We start from the raw sequence: 21,335 nt of genomic DNA on the forward strand, positions 1-21,335 counted from the left end.
ATTTTAAAAAATTTTAAGCTTACTTGAGGCCTACTAGAAATATACTATTATATAATGACGGTAATTATGATATCCATACTATCAATTTTTGACTTAAAATTTTGAAATTAAAAAATTTGTATTTTACAGTAAAAATCAAACTATTTTTATATACTATTCATAATATTTAACCAAATATTGAATAACAGAGGCCGATTTTTGTTTTTTTTTGGGGTATTATTGGTCAAAATACTAAAAACACGTTGAGGCAACAGTAAAAATTTTTTTTAAAAATCTCAAATTTTCACAAAATATTTCATTTAATGTATATAATAAAGTTAAAACGATTCTCATTAAAATTTCGAAGATCGACTTTTTTTGATCCACCCTAATAAGCATATTGTCAATAAATGTATAATTATTTTTGTAGAATTAAGTTTTTTTTTACATTGTAAATTTTCCTTTAAACATAACTGATATTCCTATTAAATATTTACTATTTCGATACGCAAGTATACAGAAGAATGTTATTTGTAGTTTAAAATAATAATTTTTTCTACTGGAAATATCTTATTGAGAATATTTTATTTATAGAACAGTGATATTATAAATAGTAAATAGTTTTGATACGATCACATTTGCATGTGCCCATATCTCTGTCTCCCATAACATCCTTGTACCGTTTAATAGACATATATATATATAATTAACACAGTGACATACAACAATACTAACAGGAGGGCGGACTGCACACATAAACACTTTTTGAAATTCACGGCCAATGTGCCACAATAAGATATCTCTATCGACAGTTGACATCTTACCATCTTCGCGATCACTACTTTTGCCTGATAATTAACTTAACTTCGCTACCCGTATATTATAGTGTGTGTGTGTGTCGCCGTCAGCTCCCTGTTGGATTATAACATCTCTAGGTGTCCAGCAGGTTGTATTATCCATTTAATATTTCAATTGCTTAATAAATATTTATTTATATCGTTGTTAACCTAAAGTGTTATATATAGGGTGGCCCACCACTCACTGACAACTTAAATAACTTTTGATCCAGTTAATATTTTTAGTTGATTTTTTTTTTAAATAATAGTTAGACGTTAGGTCTATAGCTATATCTCAATAATTAATTTTTTTACATTTTATTAAAAATATTAATTATTTTAAAATTTTAAATAAAATGTAAAAAAAAAATCTAAGATAGCTATTTTGTAGAGTAGAATTTAAGAAAAATTTTAGTAAAAAAATATCTTATTAATATTCAGTAGTAAATATTCTGTAGCGTTTTGAAGTTTGTGAAAATTTGAATTTTCATGTACTATTTTACGGTATTAAACATTGAAATACGTATTGAGAAAAGGACAGAAGAAAACGCTATCTTTTCAATATACTTTTGAATGAGAGTGATAAGTAATAATTGCCTTATCTAATTTCTTATCATGGTATTTATGCCAAGTTTGTAATGTATACACACTATCATCATATGTATACACAGTAATCATGAAAAGATAAAGAAAGTTATTTAAGTTGTCAGTGAGTGGTGGGTCACTCTGTATATATATTGTAGTGCGACCCTTGGTAGTTCCTCTAAGGGAATATAAATTAAATAGGAAACTTCAGTACCTAAGGTAGATATAGCCTAGCCAGCTATCCCCCGTTGGTCCCTTAGAATACTGTCGACGGGCATTTAGGCTAAACCCCTAAATAGCGACGTAACAGTTTTTTTATGTATAAAAATAACATTGTGAAATTTATTTTAAAATAAAATCTATTTGATTTTAAAATTTTAGCATTTTATAAGATTTATAATTCATATTGATTATTATGGAAATAATACATTTCAAATGGAGTTTCTAATGAATTCTTAAAATTTTAATTTACTCTTTTGTTTTCTTTCTTCGTAATAAAATCTCCGTATAATTAAATTATGTAAAATATTGATTAAAAAACGTTGGCATATAAATAAGGTTTTCAATCTAATGTAACATTGTTTAATTATTTAGTAATACTTTCTGTAAATATTAAAAAAAAATTATATTTTTTTCCCCAAAATTGATAAGTATTTTCTTTTTTATTACTCTGAAAGTTCATTATTTAAATTGGTATAATTATTTTATTTAAAAATATAAACAATTATCGCGGGATTAGATTAAATTTTAGTTTAGGCCAATCATTATTTATATTTATAAATACACATACAGAAATCCGTTTCTAGGTAATAAAATTTTTATATGCTTAGATCAAACAAATAGTTTTTTCTTCAGGAGGCGATCAGACGTGAACGAAGAAAGTTTAAGTATTTTTTCACACGATGACACCTCAAACCGGACATAACGAAAAAGCTATAACTCTAAAAAGTTTGTACTTAGTACAAATTGGCGAAAGCCGCGCTCGAGTAGTATGTTTACAAAGCCTTCTTGGCAATTACACAAGTTTCAAGAACTGAAATCAGAGTTGAATTTTGTTAAACACAAATTGGACAACTTCAACAGCGAAACATGGCATGCACATACAACTAAAATGAATCCTGCTGGATTAGTCATCGGTCATCTCAAGAAAAATATACGTCCTGATTTTTTGACTCAAGCTTGGTGCAAGTTTTATGAGATCTTATGCAATTCTTCTTTGCTTACTCAAGAACGTACATCCAAAGCTAATTTCAACTCTGTACATCTCTGTGAAGCTCCCGGAGCATTTATTTCTGCACTGAATCATTACATATCACTAAATCATCGTAACTTAAATTTCGACTGGTTAGCCATGACACTTAACCCGTACCATGAATCCAATGGTCAACCTGAAATTATTAATGATGACCGCTTAATATTGAACACATTAGACAAATGGGAATTCGGTCCGGACTATACTGGTGACATATTTCAACCGAAGTATCATGAACATCTATTGGAGACGGTTTCTAAACGATTTGTAGACGGCGTTAGTTTGGTAACAGCCGATGGAAGTATAGATTGTCAAAATAATCCAGGAGAACAAGAATGTACTGTCATGCGTTTACATAATTATGAGGTAATGGTAGGTTTGAACATATTATAAGACAGAGGATCATTTGTATTAAAAACGTTTACGATATTCGAATGTAACACAATCTGTAGAATATTTTTGCTTTGTTATCTATTTAAATCTGTCGAAATTCAGAAACCAGCCACAAGTAAGTCCGGGAATTCAGAAATATATATCGTATGCAAAGATTACAAAGGTAGAAAATTTGCACAACCTTTCATTCGGTCATTTTTCGAGAGTGAAGACCACGAAAATGCAATGTTTCCTCTTAGACAAATACCCAGAACTTTTATTAACGAAATATTCAAGTGTTCGAGTTATTTTTCCAACTTACAAATAAGAACTATCGAGAGAAACATTAGGTCGTGGTTTCTAAAGGCCGAGTATTATAATGAAATGGAAGAAATTCAAAGTTATGTGTGCATAGAGTTTATCAAAAGGTACAATTTAAAACCGATTCGTGAAGACCAAACTCTTATATCAAAAAACGTATCCAAAATGTATAAGAAGAAATTTGGCGTTTCTCACGCGGAAAAGATGAGCTATCGTGACTTAAGCCTTCGAAAAGAAGCTGAAATATTGTATAAGGACATGACAAAATTTTTCAATTTAGAAATTAAAATATGAAATAAAAGATTATCTGTACGATGCAAAAAATCTAACATCGATGTGTCACAGGTAAAATTTTGTATGGGAAAGCCAGTAACGAAAGTACTCGGATCAAAATTTTGCGATGGGTCGTTACTGGATTGTAGAAATAAGATAATAGATAAATTTCCTTACGTTGATAGAAGTAGTGATAAAAAAACTCGATCCTCGTATTTCAAATCTCATCTGAAAAACTGTAAATCTGATACAACAGTTTGTGATTTGACAGATGTTTATTTAGAAAATCGTATAAACAATGTCAAGTTACAATATAATTGTTGTTTGCATGCCATCTTAGATTCATTGAAGCATACTACAAACGATATGTTATTAATTGGATACCCATTGCATACTCAAATAGCCATTGGATGTCTTTTTGCAATGACTGGTATGTTTGAGTCGTCTGAAATTTTGAAACCTGATCGTAACTGCGGCCACGCTATTGCATTTTTTGGTCTCCAGAGAAACAATAGGTGGCTTGATATTTTATACAAAGTCTTAGACAATATTTTACCTACCTCTAATGATGACACAGATTTTGATAAAGCCTTAATTTCATTGTTTCCAATACAACATCTCATAGAACAAAAATCTTACCATGAAATTGTTGAACTTAATAACTTGTGTCTTTTATATGAGGTCGAACTAATTCTATTGGACTTTCTTCGACCATAGATGTTTTCTTCAAACTTAAGACTTATGATTTGCTATTACTGTTTTATTCTCAACATCAATTGCGACTTCGGTACCGATTGTGACTTCATTTGTATTTTGACATATGTCTGTCTTATTACCTAATAACTCCTATGCTTGTCGCAGTCACTGTACGCATTGTAATTTATTATTGCATTGTAATATATTATCGTACATACTGTAAAATCTTTTTTTATTTTTTACTTTTCATTTTTAAATTTTTGTCATTTTTTTGTTAATTTAATGAGCTAATTCACAAATGTTTTTCGTTGCCTTATAAAAAATTATTTTTGAATATATAATTTTCAATTATTTCAATATTGTTTTAACATTATTTTATTTTAATATATTTTTTTTTTGTTAACTTAAAATGATTTTGTTTAGTTGTATACTTTATGATAAAAGTATTAATGATGTTATTTGTACTAAACATTTAAATATATTGTATATTTTTACTGTATAAACTTAAAAGAATTTTAGCAAAAGTAATAAAGATATTTTTTGTGTTCAATTTGATATTTTTATTTTTCGTTACTTTAACAGTAACAATTTGTCACATAATTTCTAATTATCAATTATTATTTGATGATATGAAAATAATTATAATGTTCTTGTACATTTTATTTATGGTGATTAATGAGTTATTGAGTAGTAAACTAGAAAAAAGTACAAAAAATGATTGCAGTTTATTATTCGCATCGATATATTTTTTTGATTCATTAGTAAAATTGTAATTTTGTTTTTTTAAAGGCGGCATTATGATGTAGCTAGAAATATCAAGGTTAATTTTGATAAAAAGCTAGCTGTTACAATAGGCATATTTGAATTTAATCATTGCAGAATTGTGATACAGATCAATATATTTTTATAATTATAATTTTTTCATTATCTTTAATAATGTTTATACATCTGTATATTTTCTCGAAAATACATTTTTCAAGTGGAATAATTATTTTATTCCAAAATTATGAAGTTTACTTATAAAATAACTCATCTATTTTAAATATCAATGCTAATAAATGTTATTATTTGCTTGGTATTGACATAACAAACAAATTTCGAAAAAAATATTCGTTATTAAATATTGTTACGATTTTTTTTTTGTTTTTTTTTTTGATAGCATTCTTATTCATTTTATTTTATATAAGCGCTTTCATGTGATCTAAAATAAAATATTACATTGTTATTCAACTTTCGACAAATTTTGGCTCATTATATCTAATTTCACCTATTAATAATATTTTCTATAGTTTTTATTACCTCTATTTCAAAGTTAAATGACAATAGTTCAGCAATATACTTATTAGAAAACAAAAAAATTTTAGTTTATTAAATTATTAATTTTTGTAATTTACTATAAAAACGGTAGCACTGTGTGGTTGTGGTATAGTATGTGCGTGGCATAGTTGGGTTATGTATAGATGATATCTGTCAGTGATTATAATCACTTTCATTAGAAATGCTTAAATGCAAAATATGTAGATTGTGTTTAATTTTAAGAAATTGGTGGATTATTCCTATATTTTTTATTCCTGATAAAGTAGTTTTTTGATTAAAAATATAATATATGAATAAATACTAATTAAACAAATTAAATATAGTATAAAATTGATATTCAATATTTTAATATTATAATTTATATGGAGAAATTATAAAAAAAATAAAGTAGCTGTATATTTCTTTACTTTTAAAGCGTATAAAAAATAAAAAGGCTTGATTCAATACTTTTCAATAAAAAATGTTTTTTACTTATGAATAAATACACTGAATTACAAGGATCTTTCATCAGAAGCAAAAATTATCAGAGTAAAATTTCATTTTTAACCTATTTTTTTGGTTCTTTATAGTGGTTTTTTGTGAAAGTTTATAATAAAAATAAAATAAATTTTTTACCAAAACTTTTAGCTTAACTTGCAGATTTGAAAGTAACATCATTAAATAAAACATTTTAAGAGAATTAACAAAATTGTATTGTTATACTTTGTTATATAATATTGTTAAGATTAATATGCAATCAGGAAATTTATAATTACTATCTATAGTAAATTTATCAGAAAAGCTCAATATTTTTTTGCATTTTTATCGTAATAGAAAAATAGTAATAATTTTCTACTAACGTTTAGCGTTTAAAAAGATTTTACAATTGAAATATGCAAAACTGAATTAATTTTAATGATTTACATTGACTAAAAATACTAATAAGAAAAAAGTTGTTAAAAAGATCTACTCAATTGAGCGTATTATACAATTTAATTATAATTGTGAAAATTCATTGTTAAATTCAGGTGAAACTATAAAACATTTTTTTTAGAAATGATTTCTATAGCAACATGTTACCAAAAAATTTGGAATATTTTAGACTGGTAGAAGTACACACAAATAGAATAAAGAATTAATAAACTACAAAGTAAAAATTTTTTATGCTGTAGTTGAAACCTATTATAACTTCATTCTTTGAAAACATTAGAAATGAATAATTTTAATTATCTATATAGAAAATGTGGGCTAAGTAACTTTTTAATTGATATAGTGTAAATTTTTTTTTAATTTTTGAGGGTAAGAGCTTCAACTAGATACGAATTATAATCATTTGACGTATTATTAAAAAAGTAGGTCAAGTAAGAGCAGAGAAACTAAATTATAATAAAAAAAAAAACAATATAGTAATATAATTTTAACATGAATAAGAAACTTCTTCTCACTAGGGGAGACTACAGTGATGGGGTCGGTCATTGATATTCATTGAAGTTATTCAATCTAAATGAGATAAAAATTAAATGAATTCTGAATTTTTTGTCTATACTTATAAATAATTATGAAAAAAGTGCAAAAAGAGTTATTGCAACGAGCAGGGTTCAAATTTCGTAACCTATGCGTGAAGACCTTAGTATTACCGATGGGGTTAATCGTACATGGCATTGTCGGAAGATAAAATTTTTGAGGCTAATGTTTTTGATGAAATACAATTTATGATATTTATTGTTCATCAGAATCGGTCAAGTGAGACCTGAGAATAAGTTGTAACAGACTCGCCTACAAAAAAAAAAAACATATCATAGTAAAATTAATACCTTCTTAGCTACGCATCGAAGCTAAAAAGTGTTATTCTAATGACTTGAAAAGTATGAATTTGCTTAAAATTTTATGGAGAGTTGTTAGAAATTAAGCAAATTTATAAGTATACAATATCCAACAATGACACATTTAAAGTCGAATTAAAAAAATTTTCCATAATTATTTTTATTATTAGTCTTTGCAAATGTGAATAATAACATGCTGATGACAATATAATCTATTTTTATAAATTTAAAAAACACAATTTAATTATAGTAATAAAAAATAAAGATTTGACCGTGTTAACCTAAATTATCCAACGATTTTCAAGGGTTCACTAATAAAATTCGGTAATCTATGCAAAGTTACTTTCATAGCCATGTCGAATAATGTAAGTTAGTTAAACATTACTTAAGTGTTTATTGATTCGATTTTGATACCAAATTCAGTATACTTAAGCATTTGTGTTAAAAATAAAATAAGATCATAAGGGTCTTATCATCGTAACAGTTAAGTGCATTATACTTTGTAAGTAAAAAAAAAAATCTCAGCTCGAGTTTTTGTTATTCCTTATTGTGTTTAAATAAACGAGTTCTATCAGTTAGAGCTTGAAAATAGTTATTCCGAATTCCTTTCTCATCTGCTAAAAAAGTAACGTGTCTAATAAAATATATTTGTTTAAGTTTTTAAAATGTCGTTTGAACAATGACCTTTTCCTTTTTTTAGCGCACTGTATATTCAACCTAAACTATCTCTCAACAATAAAATGATGTTTCGAAATTGACCTTTTCTACAGGTCGCCCCGTTTCTTTGGCATCGATATGTTACGTGTTTACCCGAACATGAAGTATAAATAAATATATGAACTAAAAATAAACGTTTCAGTCTACTACTACTTTGAAATGATACAATTTGACTTGATTTTTTCACGATAAAATATCTGCTTTGACAAAAGGAAAACCATTCCTTTTCAAAAATCATATACAATTTGTACTTTGATATAAACAAAACTGTTCTATCTTGACGATAAAAAATTCATTTGTATACGTTAATATGTATACTTTAAAAGTAAATCGAATGCCAGCGCATATATATGTGTGTAGTTTTACATTATCCGCATTGGCTATAAACGTAATGAGCATTGATTAATACCAAAGTTACTCTTTCGCACCACTTGGTTTAAATTTGTCAGATTTACATTTAGTACCAGGAATTCATGAGGTATTGTGCAACGAGCTTACAAAATGAATATTTTTAGGTCAGTATCGGCATTTTGTTACAAATATCAATAAATCTAGTACCAGGAATTCATGCGCATCAGTGATGCAATATTATGTCTAGGCTTCACATATGAATACTTGAAATGGTGTCCAGAGTCTCGCTAGCGACAATAAAACGGTCATTAACATAATAAAATAACAGTATCACAATAATGAAGTTAACTATCGAAGATTCATACGAGTTTCTGGTACTAAAATTTTAACTTTTATCTATAACTCATTGAGTCTAAAGACAATTTTGATACGGCCGCCTAAAATGAATTGATTGTCATGCACCAAAAATCGCCAAAAAAAGTTAGGCGGTGCGGGGATTTGACACCATCGCTAAGGTGTCACCACGTCGCAGTGCTCAACTACAATCGATGAACTCGTTATTACGTGTCCAATACATACTTTTTGAGATATTAAGCACGCGACCGTGTTAATTATGTTTTTACATTATACAATTATTTTGTATGTCATCTTGTCAGAACAACTTTTTAGATTTTATTTTAGCGTACATCTGGTTTAAGATAAACTTCTGTGGTATGAGTTTATATGGACGAGGGTTATACAAGTTATTTTTGTGTGTTAAAAGTTCTAAATCGAGCCCTGATTCAATCAGATTGGTATAAATGGACTTTAAAATTAAGCAATATAATTACATTTATCAAGTGCATATTTTATTGAAATACTCATTAGAAATTACAAATCATTTTGCAATTAGCTAAAAAGTGATATTTTTATAAATAATCTAGAACGTTTAATTTTTTTTAACCATCCATTATTCGACGTTGCAAGACACCTGGTAGTCTGGATATTTCTTCTTCAATATTTCCACAGTGATGTTGTGATCAGCGGGCCCATATTGCTGAAATAAAAATAATGAATTTAATTTTCGTTTATTTTAGTTATACTACTGATTATGATTTAATTTGTGTAAAAATGAACGTAATTTATTGCCGGTTTGTATAAATGAATTTTATTTTTTTATTGTAATTCAGTGGCCTAACGATGACTTTCAATTAAAAGTACTGGTGATAATGTATAAATAATGATTCAATAGATTTCATAATGATTTTATGTATATAATTTTTATCGATAAATAAATTATTATCTGAAAAATAAATAACTCATTTTCAACTGAACAAAATTAAAAACAACTAACCCAAAAAGAAATAAAAATATACTGATAAAAATTAAGAAATCTTGAGAACAATGTAATCATCGTCAGTGCTAACCAAATACTGATGTCATTACTTAAGTGAAAACATTCAGATATTTCATAAACGACACAAATCATTAATTGTAATTCTAAATATTTTCAAATCAGAACTACAAAAATCAGTATCTGATACTCGTATAAAATTCAAATCTGACAAGTTGTTTTTACACCGAAAATGTAATTATGTACATTCTCTTCCAAATATGAATATGTCAAGTTTTAAAAATTAACGACTATAGATAATAATCTGTTCGAGAAAAACAAATAGTCTATTTATAATGAGGTTTATATGAAACTGCTTTTCTAAATGATCTTCTATTATTACAACATAATTCGACAATGTTATATAATATATTTAGCTATAAAATTTAATTTATGTTCTCGAAAGTTAATTTTATTATATCCTTAAAACTATCCCATCAAAGTAGACCAAGCTCAGTAGTATGCTGTTGGCAGTAGAAGTATTATTCATATATAATTAGTAATAACAAACATCAAAACAGTCATAGCAATTAATGTGGATATTTTAGTTCGGCAGATTAATAACGTTAAGGTTTAAATTTTCTTTGGAATACAAACGATTGTCGTTTCGAAGGACGCCGCATTAGTTTTAAACGATTAAATAATCACTGGTCTATAAAATAATTTCATAAGTACACGTTCTATTCCGATAAGTTGGATTTTAATGGGTTATTTTGGAGCCTATAAGCTTTGCACTATTAGAGTAATAATTTAAATTATGATTGAGAATCGATGAAAATATTCCCATTACTCTAGAAGATTCATGTTTATAATAACTCATTATTTGATAATGGTTCAATACATTACACTTGTTATAAACTTAAAGGATTTGCAAAATGAATTTTGGACGAAAAACACTAATAATGTTGTCATAAACAGAAATAAATATTTTAAGTATTCCAGGACATTAACTTCGGTGTAATATCAAATTATTAGATCAAATAAGAGTTTCTAGGAATAATTTTTTTGGAATTTTTTGTCAATTTGATTGATGTCAAGCTGTTTTATTCATACGCTTTTGGCTATTTATATACATTAAATAAACAAAATAAGTTTACAACAATCAAAGTTTTCTAATGGATATTTTGATTGATTTGATTTCCATTATGTATTATTCAAAGTTTTCGAGTTTACAAAATGAACAGTTCGAACTGACAACTCTTATAACTTTTGATACGATTAACATTTCGCCGTAATTATTTTAAAAATAATTCATGCATCCTTATACTACGTAAAGCACATTTTTTATTATTTTATTTAACTACAAAAAAATAGCTAGTTTTTAGCACTTTTCTCGCAAGAAAGAAACATTTTTAAGACAAGTACTCATTGAGTTAAAAGCATCTTAAAACATAGGCTGGGTAAGTGGTTACAGTTCATGCTAGTGAATATTTACAACGTATTAACACCAATATAATTTTGATATGGTCTAGAAATGTATAAACTATTGAAAGAAAATTTATAGCGATATGCCAATTGTATCAAAAGTTGTAAGAGTTGTCAGTTATATTTGCTCCACTCTGTAAAATATTGAACTAGTTAACTGATTCAAACTCGTTCATAAAATTCTTTCAAAATGCGTTCATACATTACTACCCACATAGTTTTTGCAGTGGTGTACTATAAGATCATAAAAAATTATGTTACCCTAGTAGTGGTATAATATTTACGAATAGATTATTACACAACATTTACTTGCTTGTGCACCTTAGTTCTAAATAAAATAAATCTCTTAGACAAGTCCCATTACACAAATTACTTTTTCAAACTATCAGAAGAGTTAGTCTCGGCCGTTGCTGCTTAACAAGGACCAAGTAAATATCATTTCATAAACTATCTACAAACTTTCCGACTTGACTTTCGAGTCCCTAACACTTTTATTAATGTATCGAACGGCTTGATACTATTCCATTAAGGTAGTTCACGACTAATTGAAATTGATATAATAAAAAAATAATATTCCTCGAATTTACTCAAAGGTAAACGTCAACATTTTAAAATACTTATTCACATATTACAAATATGAACAATTATTTATTTGGACTTATAAATTAAATTAAATTACAATTTATTTATGAAAATATACGATGCATTCAAAAGCAATTGACCAGATGTCACAGTTCCGAATGAAATTTAAAGTTTTATAATTCGATTTATTAAAAATAATAAAGATTGTCATTTTGAAATTGATTACTGTTAATTGTTTATATTCACATATCCAACATAACAGATGCTCTTTATTTAACTATTATAATAATTTTAATATAAATTATATGACAGTTAATTTTAGTCAAGGTCTACAAAAAAAAAAAAAAAGCTATACAGGTAAAGCTTTAGAGATGGTAAGGAGAGGTAGATGTTTTAGGTCCCATACATTTCAAAGTTTTTTCACCAGTTATATAGAATGCCTAACCAAAGAAAATGTTTCACATTTTTATTAAAAAAAGATAAAAAATTACCTTTTTCTTAAAACATGTATACGAACTTTCCACACATGTAGTTTTTAACTACATACGACGTATGGAAAATTTTGACACTTTAGTGATAAAAGTTGTACATATGAAATTTGGCACTTTTATGAGAAAATATTACTGTTCGTAAATTTAATGTGTATATTAAAAATATCATACTGGAGCATGGAAATTTGTGTGGAATTATTTTAGTAAAGAATTTTCAGTACCATTAAATTCTCAATTGGCTCTGATTTCAGTTTACGAATGTTTGGAAACAAAATTAACAATTGATTTGTTTGAATAATGTTAATTTTTTTCTTTAAATGATGGATTGACAAATTCTCTGAATTTTTCCAATTCATAAGAAACACTTCGTATCGTAAAAAATATTTCTTTAGTTTTGATGCGAATCTGAGAACTTCTCAGGTTCGCATATTAATACCTTTTTAGTGAGAAGGTATGAAGGTAATTTTGCTATGATGTGTTTTTTTTTATGTTTTTCGACACTTTTTTCAGTTCTCACTGAACCGATTTCTTTCAATAATACATTAAAAGATCATAAATCATATCTAGTTGAATACATCGCCTTTAAACATTAAAAAAATTCTCGTTAATTTAGAAAATCCTTAAAGATTTTGATTTTTAAAATTGGTAAATTTTACATTTTTTTCTTAAAACTACCATAACTTTTTGAAAAATTAATAAAAATAAAATTAATATTTTTTTATAAACACATTATACATTTCGTGTAATTTTTTTGAAAATTTGATAATTTACGTGCTATAATAGCAAAAATTCAAAATAGCAACTATTGCACAAAAATTTAACTTTTAAACATATGTTAAAACAAAGTTTATATCATGTACTATAGTTTAAAAAGAAAATTTGCCCCGACACTTTATTTTCTATGAGCAAAAGCTGCCGTAGTTAAATAACATAAAATTTTTGTGTTAAAATTTTCGTTTTCATATTTTATTTTATATTGCTATAACTTTTTGAAAAAAGCTGGTATTATTACTTTCTGTTTACCCCTTTCATTGTACATACTTTTTTTTTATATCGGACAATTTTCCTTTATACAAGCAGAGTTCAAACTTGAAACATAAACTTTTTATATAACACACAAACATAGAACTTTTTCAATCTAACTTTTGAAAATGTAACGGAAATTCTCTGAGCTTTAAACATAACTAAAAAAAAAAGAGTGTACTATATATATTTTTAGTTACAAAAAAAAAAAATTGACCCGACGACTTTATTTTGTGTATGTTTATATTGTATTCTGTAATCTCAGACAGATATCATCTATACTTGTCACAACTATGCCATGTTAATACTGTACCACACAATGTTACCGTTTATTTAAATAGAGTAACCCAGGGCACTTTTTTCTGTCCATATAACTTGTAATAGAGTAGTGGTCAAAATTATAAGACACCCCCAAATTTTATATTTCTCGCGCTTAGATTTTGGGCTTGTACGCTAACGTAAGCGTTCGAATCATCAAGTAAACGCATGAAATATTTTTCTTTATATAATGTGTTCATAAAATTAAAAGAAAAACGATTATTTTGGATTACTTGCCTTTTGAGCTTAATATTTACTTACATTTTTGTTAAAAATGTTAGTTTTGCAAATACAGCAAATTTAGTAACAATAATAGTAACATAATAGAAAATACTTGTAACACACTAGTTATATTTTATACACTTCTATGGCTTCTTATATTTTAAGAATTTCTATGGTTTCTTATTTTTTATACATTTCTATGGCTTCTTATATATTAAATATTTCTATGGCTTCTTATATTTTAAACACTTCTATGGTTTCTTATTTTTTATACATTTCTATGGCTTCTTATATTTTATGCACTTCTATGGCTTCTTATATTTTATATACTTCTATGGCTTCTTAAATTTAAACAATTCTATAGATTTTTAAATTTTAAATATTTCTATGGCTTCTAATTGTCATGTGATAACATCATAACAAACTTAATTATCCAAATAACATGTAAAAAAAAAAATTACGTAGTTGGATGATAATAAACATTTTTTTTTTTTTTTGAAAGCATTTAAAGTAATTTAATGGCTAAAATTTGCTGTATTTGCAAAAATAACATTTTTAACGAAAATGTAAGTAAAAATTAAGTTGAAAATGCAACTAATACAAAATAAGCGGTTTTCTTTTAATTTTATGAACACATTATATAAAAAAAATGTTTCATGCGTTTGCTTGATGATTTGAAAGCTTCGTACAATTCTAAAGGCTAAGTGCGAGAAATATTAAATTATAGAAAATTAAAAAATGAACATTAAACGATATATACATAATGTCGATATTATCGAGAGAACGACGAGGATAAGAACGATATTTAAAAAACAACGTCATATAATCATAAAAATAAATTAAATATTCCTAACAGTATTACAATAAAATAACAAAATATTTATTAGTGAGTATACCACGGCCTTAGATTACTATACACCATGGCATTCATTTATGACACCTTGACATGAACAGAAATGTAAGCAAGAATGGATGATAACACTGTACGGAACATATTCCCTAGACAGCTACAGTGGCTGCGGATATTTGTAGAAGGATGTCTGCTACTGATGTATGTAGATTGGATATAAATCTGTGTAGAATGGACAAAGAATACAATTGTTTACTTTAAATGTGTAGAACGTGCAAAGAAAAGTTTTGATAACGTTATTTTAAAAATAACGTTAAAACGAAAAAATTGATTAATGTAATTTCACTAATAACTGATAACAAAATAACCTTGATAACGGTTTTTGCAAGGTATTGTTAACATAAAAAATTTCATAACGTGTTGAATCACTAATAAAATAAAATAATTTTTTTCGATGTTGGAATCTTATCTTGCATGAACTTCTATCCTAATTTATCTATTATAGTAAAATGAGAATCTTTACCTAACAAGAATAATTAAAACTATAATGAAAGAAAAAAAAACAGTACGGTGAGTTTCCTATTCACCGACTATCCGGCATATTGATAAAATATTATAATTAATTTCTCTTTCAGAAAAAAACTTAAGTTAAAATTTTACGAAATATATGTGACATATGAATTAATCAATAACATGATAAAATATTTTATAAACTGAGTATTTCTTTTAAGGCTAGCCACTCGATTTCATTTAAATTAATACATTTTTTCTAAATATTTTTTATGTTCATTTCTTATGTGTTTTGTCAATTTTATTTTTTTAAGTGACAACATCATATTTAACTAGCTAATAAAATAGAAATTTATGTAATTAAGAAAATGACTGGTCGTTAAAAACTTTTGTGTCAGTATTTCAAGAATCATTAGCACTACTTTTCGGTCCTAAATTTAAAAATGTTAATAACTTTTGAAATACTGATTTGAAAGTTGTTATCAATAAGTCATTTTCTTAATTACATAATTTTCAATACTAAAAGCTAATTAATTAAGTATGTTGCTAATTAAAAAAGTATAGTTAAAATATTTTAACACAAATATTTTTCTTTCAACTTTTGTTACTGTTTTTTGTTTTGATAAAACGTAATTGGATTGATTTTCAAAAAATGTTAAGAAACCAGTTTAAGTGTATTAATTATATACTAGTATCATATATGTTGGTTTACGATAAAATGTCAGTAATTTCAAATATGTCAATCCAATTATTGTTTACAGCATAAATGGCTCTTATAATTTCATATACTCTGTTTACTAACAAGAGGTCAATATGGTTCGACATCATGGCCTATATAGAAATAAATGCATCGCTTTAACTTTTAGTTACGACCTTTAGGCATTACTGTTATATTCGTTGCTAATAACAGAGCACCGTGTTATATTTAAAGGGAACAACATTTCAATAAAAATATTAAAGTTCTTCACGTTTAACCGTATCAATATGTACGGAACAATGAAACTGTTGATGGTTTTTTATCCAAAGTATTATTAAGATTTTTATTAAAGTCTATGAGTACAAAGGAACTAGAACCGTGGGAAGGCAGGGGCAGTTGTCCTCTATATTGAATAAATAAATAAATATATATATATTATTGTTAATGATCTAAATTTAAATCTAAGTTAAAAAAATTTATTTTAATATTTTGAGTAAAAAAAACTCGTTTAATATCGATTTATATTTTGTGATTATCCCACAGTTTTATGTTTATTGTTAATCTATTATAAATTGTAGTCTAGAAAATTGTATTGACACAAGTAAACTTTATTATAATTTTAATTGTAATTAAGGTTTTTCCAAAAATTAATTTTGTATTTTATTCAGTATTTCTAAACTTAATTATAGTAAAAGTTATTTTGCTTAAAAAGTTTGATTTAGAATGTCCTATAAATTTAGCTAAACACTTTACAAAATTAATGATAGGGTAATTTTTTTTTATTTATTGTAGTTAATAAAAATTTATAATTAATTCTATTTTTCTATAATTAGGCTTAGATTATGAAAATAAATAAAATATTACTAAGAACATTAAGGTATATAACTGATCACTCATTGTTAATATTATTAAAAATTAAAAACATTAATTTTAAACTAAAAAATATCAAAAATATTCAATTCATATATGAGCATGTGATTAGCACACGTGTTATATACACATATGAAAGTTTTAAGTATTATTTGTGGATTTTTGAGTTAAATATGTGTATATATATATATATATAATTTTAACATTTCTAATTTTAAAATGTTAAGCTACTTAGATAAAATTAAAGATATAAATCCACCAAATTAATACAACTAAGTATTTCGATATTGATAAGTGCAATACAAAAAAAAATAATTATTTCCGCTTCAGAATTAATATTATGATAAAAATCCAATAAAAAAATATTTTACTTTTATTTAATAGTCAGTTTATTCAAGTACACAAATTTTATTTATGAATGATATAATATAAACTCGTAACTTCCGAATTGCGTGATTTTGTAATATCATCAGGGGAGGGGTACGGAATTGGAGAGTTCAACGTTTAGGTTAACAATTCATTCATTTTACATAATAATATAATAACACACATTATATTAATTTTGGCGTTTTTCGGTGGCGTGTTAAGCCCTGTAGTCTGTCATAACGCTGTGAGTGGCCATACTATTATTTTAATATTGAATATTAGTTTGGCCTCATTTTGAATATTCATCGGAGTAAACAACCAATCACATAAAATTTCCTACAAACTTCATGGTGGTCGATTAATATATTATATAACTTTTTGCTGACCACTCTAAAAATATGAGTGCTTTTGTCCGTAATTATTTTTTAAATTTGTAGTTCCCAGGCCAATTAGAAAAATCGGAAACTACTAGAAAACCGTATATAGAACGAATCACGAAGGTATTACAAATCTAATTACTTTTGATCCAATTACTATTTCGTGAACATTTAATTTGATAATTATTGTTTTTTTAGACTTTTTTCTTATGAAAAAAACTTTGATGATTCGATAATTTTAGGATAAGTACTTAATTCATACATTGGATGTGGACGACAGGCAGAGAATACGTACACTATTGGTTAAATATTTATATACTAATAATTGTACAACAACTATTGTAATTCCCTAAATATTTATATTGATACCGAGAAAAACATAAAAAAACTAAGAATCCTGTATAGTAGATAGTAATATTATATCAAAATTTATTTTTAGATAATAATGTTTAGCGTAAAAAATCTATAGACTTATACCTAAAATGATGAATATAGTTAGAAATAAGTAATAAAAAATATTGGAAAATAAATTCTCATGTTTAATACGATTGAATATAAAATTTACCAAGTTAAGAGAAATTCATCATAATAAATAAACAATTACTATTATTTTTTAATTTAATATTGACAGTAGATGTTAATTTCAATTACACCTACATGATATGTTCTTATAGCTTTAGTACAACTTCATTAAAAATCATATAAAAATAATAACATAAAAACTCATTTTAAATAAAAACAATTTTACATACCTTTTTATTCAAATGCGAATTTAGATTACATAAAAAGTACGTATGAATTAGGGAATTTTGTAATAAATAGTATTATTTTTTAATAAAATGACAAACACAAAAACATTGTCAACTTACCACAGATGCTCCTTCGACTAAAATTGATTTATCACCGTGTTCTACCCATCCTCCGCCCATCATTTTGGTGGTGACATTTAACTCAACAGGTTTGATAGTTTTTTTTAAATGGTCGTAAATGTCAGCTGCAAAAAAAGTACTGTTAACTCTTATGGAAATCATATTTTTAATAAAAAAAAGTGCGTAAAACATTATGCATTAACGATTTTAAATAAATATTAGATAAAATTATCATTAACTGGATATTTTAATAAATACACTTGCTCACTATGTAATATCTCATGATTATTTTTTATTAATCAAAAAAAAAACAAATGAGTTTATTATTAGAAAATGCAATTGTGAAATTTTCATCCTATCTTCTAATTTTTATTAATAAATTAAGGTATGTGCGATTTAATTATGAAAACATATCTGACTTATTAAGTTGATAAATCTCCTGTGTACATTCCGGATTATAAAAGCAGTAACAAGAAAATAACAATAAACAAAATGTTTTTGAGCTTGCACGTGGTGTTTTAATAATGATAAAGTATAAATAAAAGTATGTAGTGTCATACACATTTAAAAATAAAATACTTTGAAAAAAGGAAATTTTACTACCTATACTTTCTATAAGTAGTATTGATTTTATCACAATAATAAACTTTTCCTTTAACTTTTACTCTAAATATTTATTTCATAAAACACGTTTCATTACGTTTGGGATGTTTATTATATCGATTTTTACATTTATTTATAGCGAATTTAATGATATGTTACCGAACACGCTTATTTATTATTCGTAACAATTAACACGGAGGGGAGGTGCTGATTATATATTACACACACGTACATAACCTGGAATAATAGACAATTGTAGTTGCGTTGACACCGCAAGACTTATAATTCTGTTTAATAGACAAATAAAATTTACATCAACATACCAAATTGTCTATATCTAATACTCATCAACTTAAACCAATTCAGTCAACACTTGGATGTACGTTTTAAATTACTGAATAAACTTTCTGCGCTATGATTCAGGTCAGACACATTACATTTATCAAACTGTATAAACTTTATATCTACTTAGTCGTTTAGATAATCAAAAGCTCCATTTTTATTGCTCAATTTCATATAATAAGCACATAATCTACTAAGCACATTTTAACCAATTAGCCCTATGGGCCATATTATATTTAAAAATAGAACACTGTTTTGCTTCCAATTTGATATGAGATTTCTAAGAAAAACCACACTCTAAATAATATTCATGTACTTATTTAATGAAAATCTGAAAAAATTCTCTATTAACACTTATTAACAAAACATTTCCAAGATCAATGATGACAAAATTCAACTGAATAGTGATTTATTGAATGAGTGAGTGATTAAAATACTAACACACACAAAATATTCAAATTTGGAATACTACATAAGATACTGAAATTTCTCTATTGGGATTTCAAGTTAATTGGTAACAGCTTTAAACTTACTAATATAATATAGTTTGTTACTAGTAACAGCTGAATTTAGTGTTGCCTTGAACCGCTAAACTATATATATATATATATAAAAATTATTTTGGCATTTTTTAAGTAATACATATAAATAATAAATCTATATGAAAAATAACAAAACGCAAATATTATACCTAAAAAATAAAATTAAAGAAGATAGGAAAAAGTTGTTGAACGTTATAGAGTTAAAACGTCAACGTTATTTGACTACTTCTAAGGGGAAATTGTTATTTTATACATTTACCTTTTTTGACCTTAGAAAAAATATTTACTCCTATAAGGAGTTTTCTGGAAAATTTACAGAATCCCATAGAGTTTATATAAAAGTACTATAAATAGATTTTTTATTTGAATATTCTATTTTTTATTTCTTTTGTTTAAACAACTAAATTTTTTTTAGATGAAAATAAAAATAAAAAGATATATTTTATTTTGAATTTATTTATAAATTATACTAGGAGAAACTGAAGTTAGTGGAATAGTATTTAGGACACCATAGTGTAATCAAAATATTTTTAAAAATAAATAATTTGTTTGAGTTTGTATTTTTAACAAAATAGAATATTTTATTTAAAAATACACGTAATGTATTAAGTTGATGAGTAAACAATAAATTTATTAATACTAATTATTTTATATTCGATGTAGGTATGTTACATTGATTAATTACAGCGAATTGTTCTTTATTTATGTTGACAAGTGGATTTTATTATAAGAAAATATATATACATCATAAAGCATACGATTTCCATTTTTTCGCTAAATAATGATTTTTTCGTAAAAATATAGAAAGATTCATTAATAAAGATTAAAATTTTATTTATTTTTATAAACTATTGTATCAAGTTTATTGTAAGGAAAAATGATTTTTATGGATATATTTTACGAATAAATTTCGAAAGTTAATAGGAACCTTTTATTATAATTTTTTCTATTAAATAGAAAATGGTCTAAATAAAATTTTGACTATATGAAAACCAGTTTCGTATTATTATATTAGTATTAGCATTTAAATATTTAGAAAAGGCGAGGAGGAGGGTAATGTTTAGCAACACTCTACTTTTACCATACGAAGAGATAAGAATTATTATACGTTGCACACCCCGTTCGCCTATAACTAAGTTATAACAACTTAAAAAACCCAGCACAGGGGGGTCGCGGCACAGTGGTGACGTGGCATAGTCGGATCAAGTAAATGATATCTGACAGTGATTAAAATCACTATCAAAAATAAACGCTTCGATGCAAATCTTTAGATAGTGTTTAATTTTAAAAAAATTGGTGTTTTATTCCAAAAGCTACTTGATCTGCTGGTTCCTTATTAATATCTCGATTAAGATAAAGTATGTCGAATGAAAAA

The 21,335-nt window shown here is 25.7% G+C and overlaps 1 protein-coding gene across 3 annotated transcripts in view; it reads right to left on the bottom strand.

Annotated features, from left to right (window-relative positions):
- Nucleotides 1-9,327: 9,327 nt before the first annotated feature.
- The window catches only part of LOC126894265 (14 kDa phosphohistidine phosphatase-like), a 93,176-nt gene continuing 81,168 nt past the window's right edge, over nucleotides 9,328-21,335 (bottom strand). For 2 of the 3 annotated variants that reach the window (XM_050665149.1, XM_050665151.1), the window contains exons 3-4: nucleotides 18,474-18,598; nucleotides 17,447-17,563 (exon numbers count right to left, since the gene is read on the bottom strand). In XM_050665149.1, the coding sequence (XP_050521106.1) occupies nucleotides 17,462-17,563; nucleotides 18,474-18,598 (227 nt within the window). In that variant the 3' untranslated portion in view covers nucleotides 17,447-17,461. Of the gene's footprint in view, nucleotides 9,538-17,446; nucleotides 17,564-18,473; nucleotides 18,599-21,335 lie in introns of those variants that run through there. The other variant, XM_050665150.1, reaches the window with a different exon arrangement.

This window comes from Daktulosphaira vitifoliae, unplaced genomic scaffold (genome assembly GCF_025091365.1).
Source record: "Daktulosphaira vitifoliae isolate Bord-2020 unplaced genomic scaffold, ASM2509136v1 Scaffold_1, whole genome shotgun sequence".
Classification (NCBI taxonomy): domain Eukaryota; kingdom Metazoa; phylum Arthropoda; class Insecta; order Hemiptera; family Phylloxeridae; genus Daktulosphaira; species Daktulosphaira vitifoliae.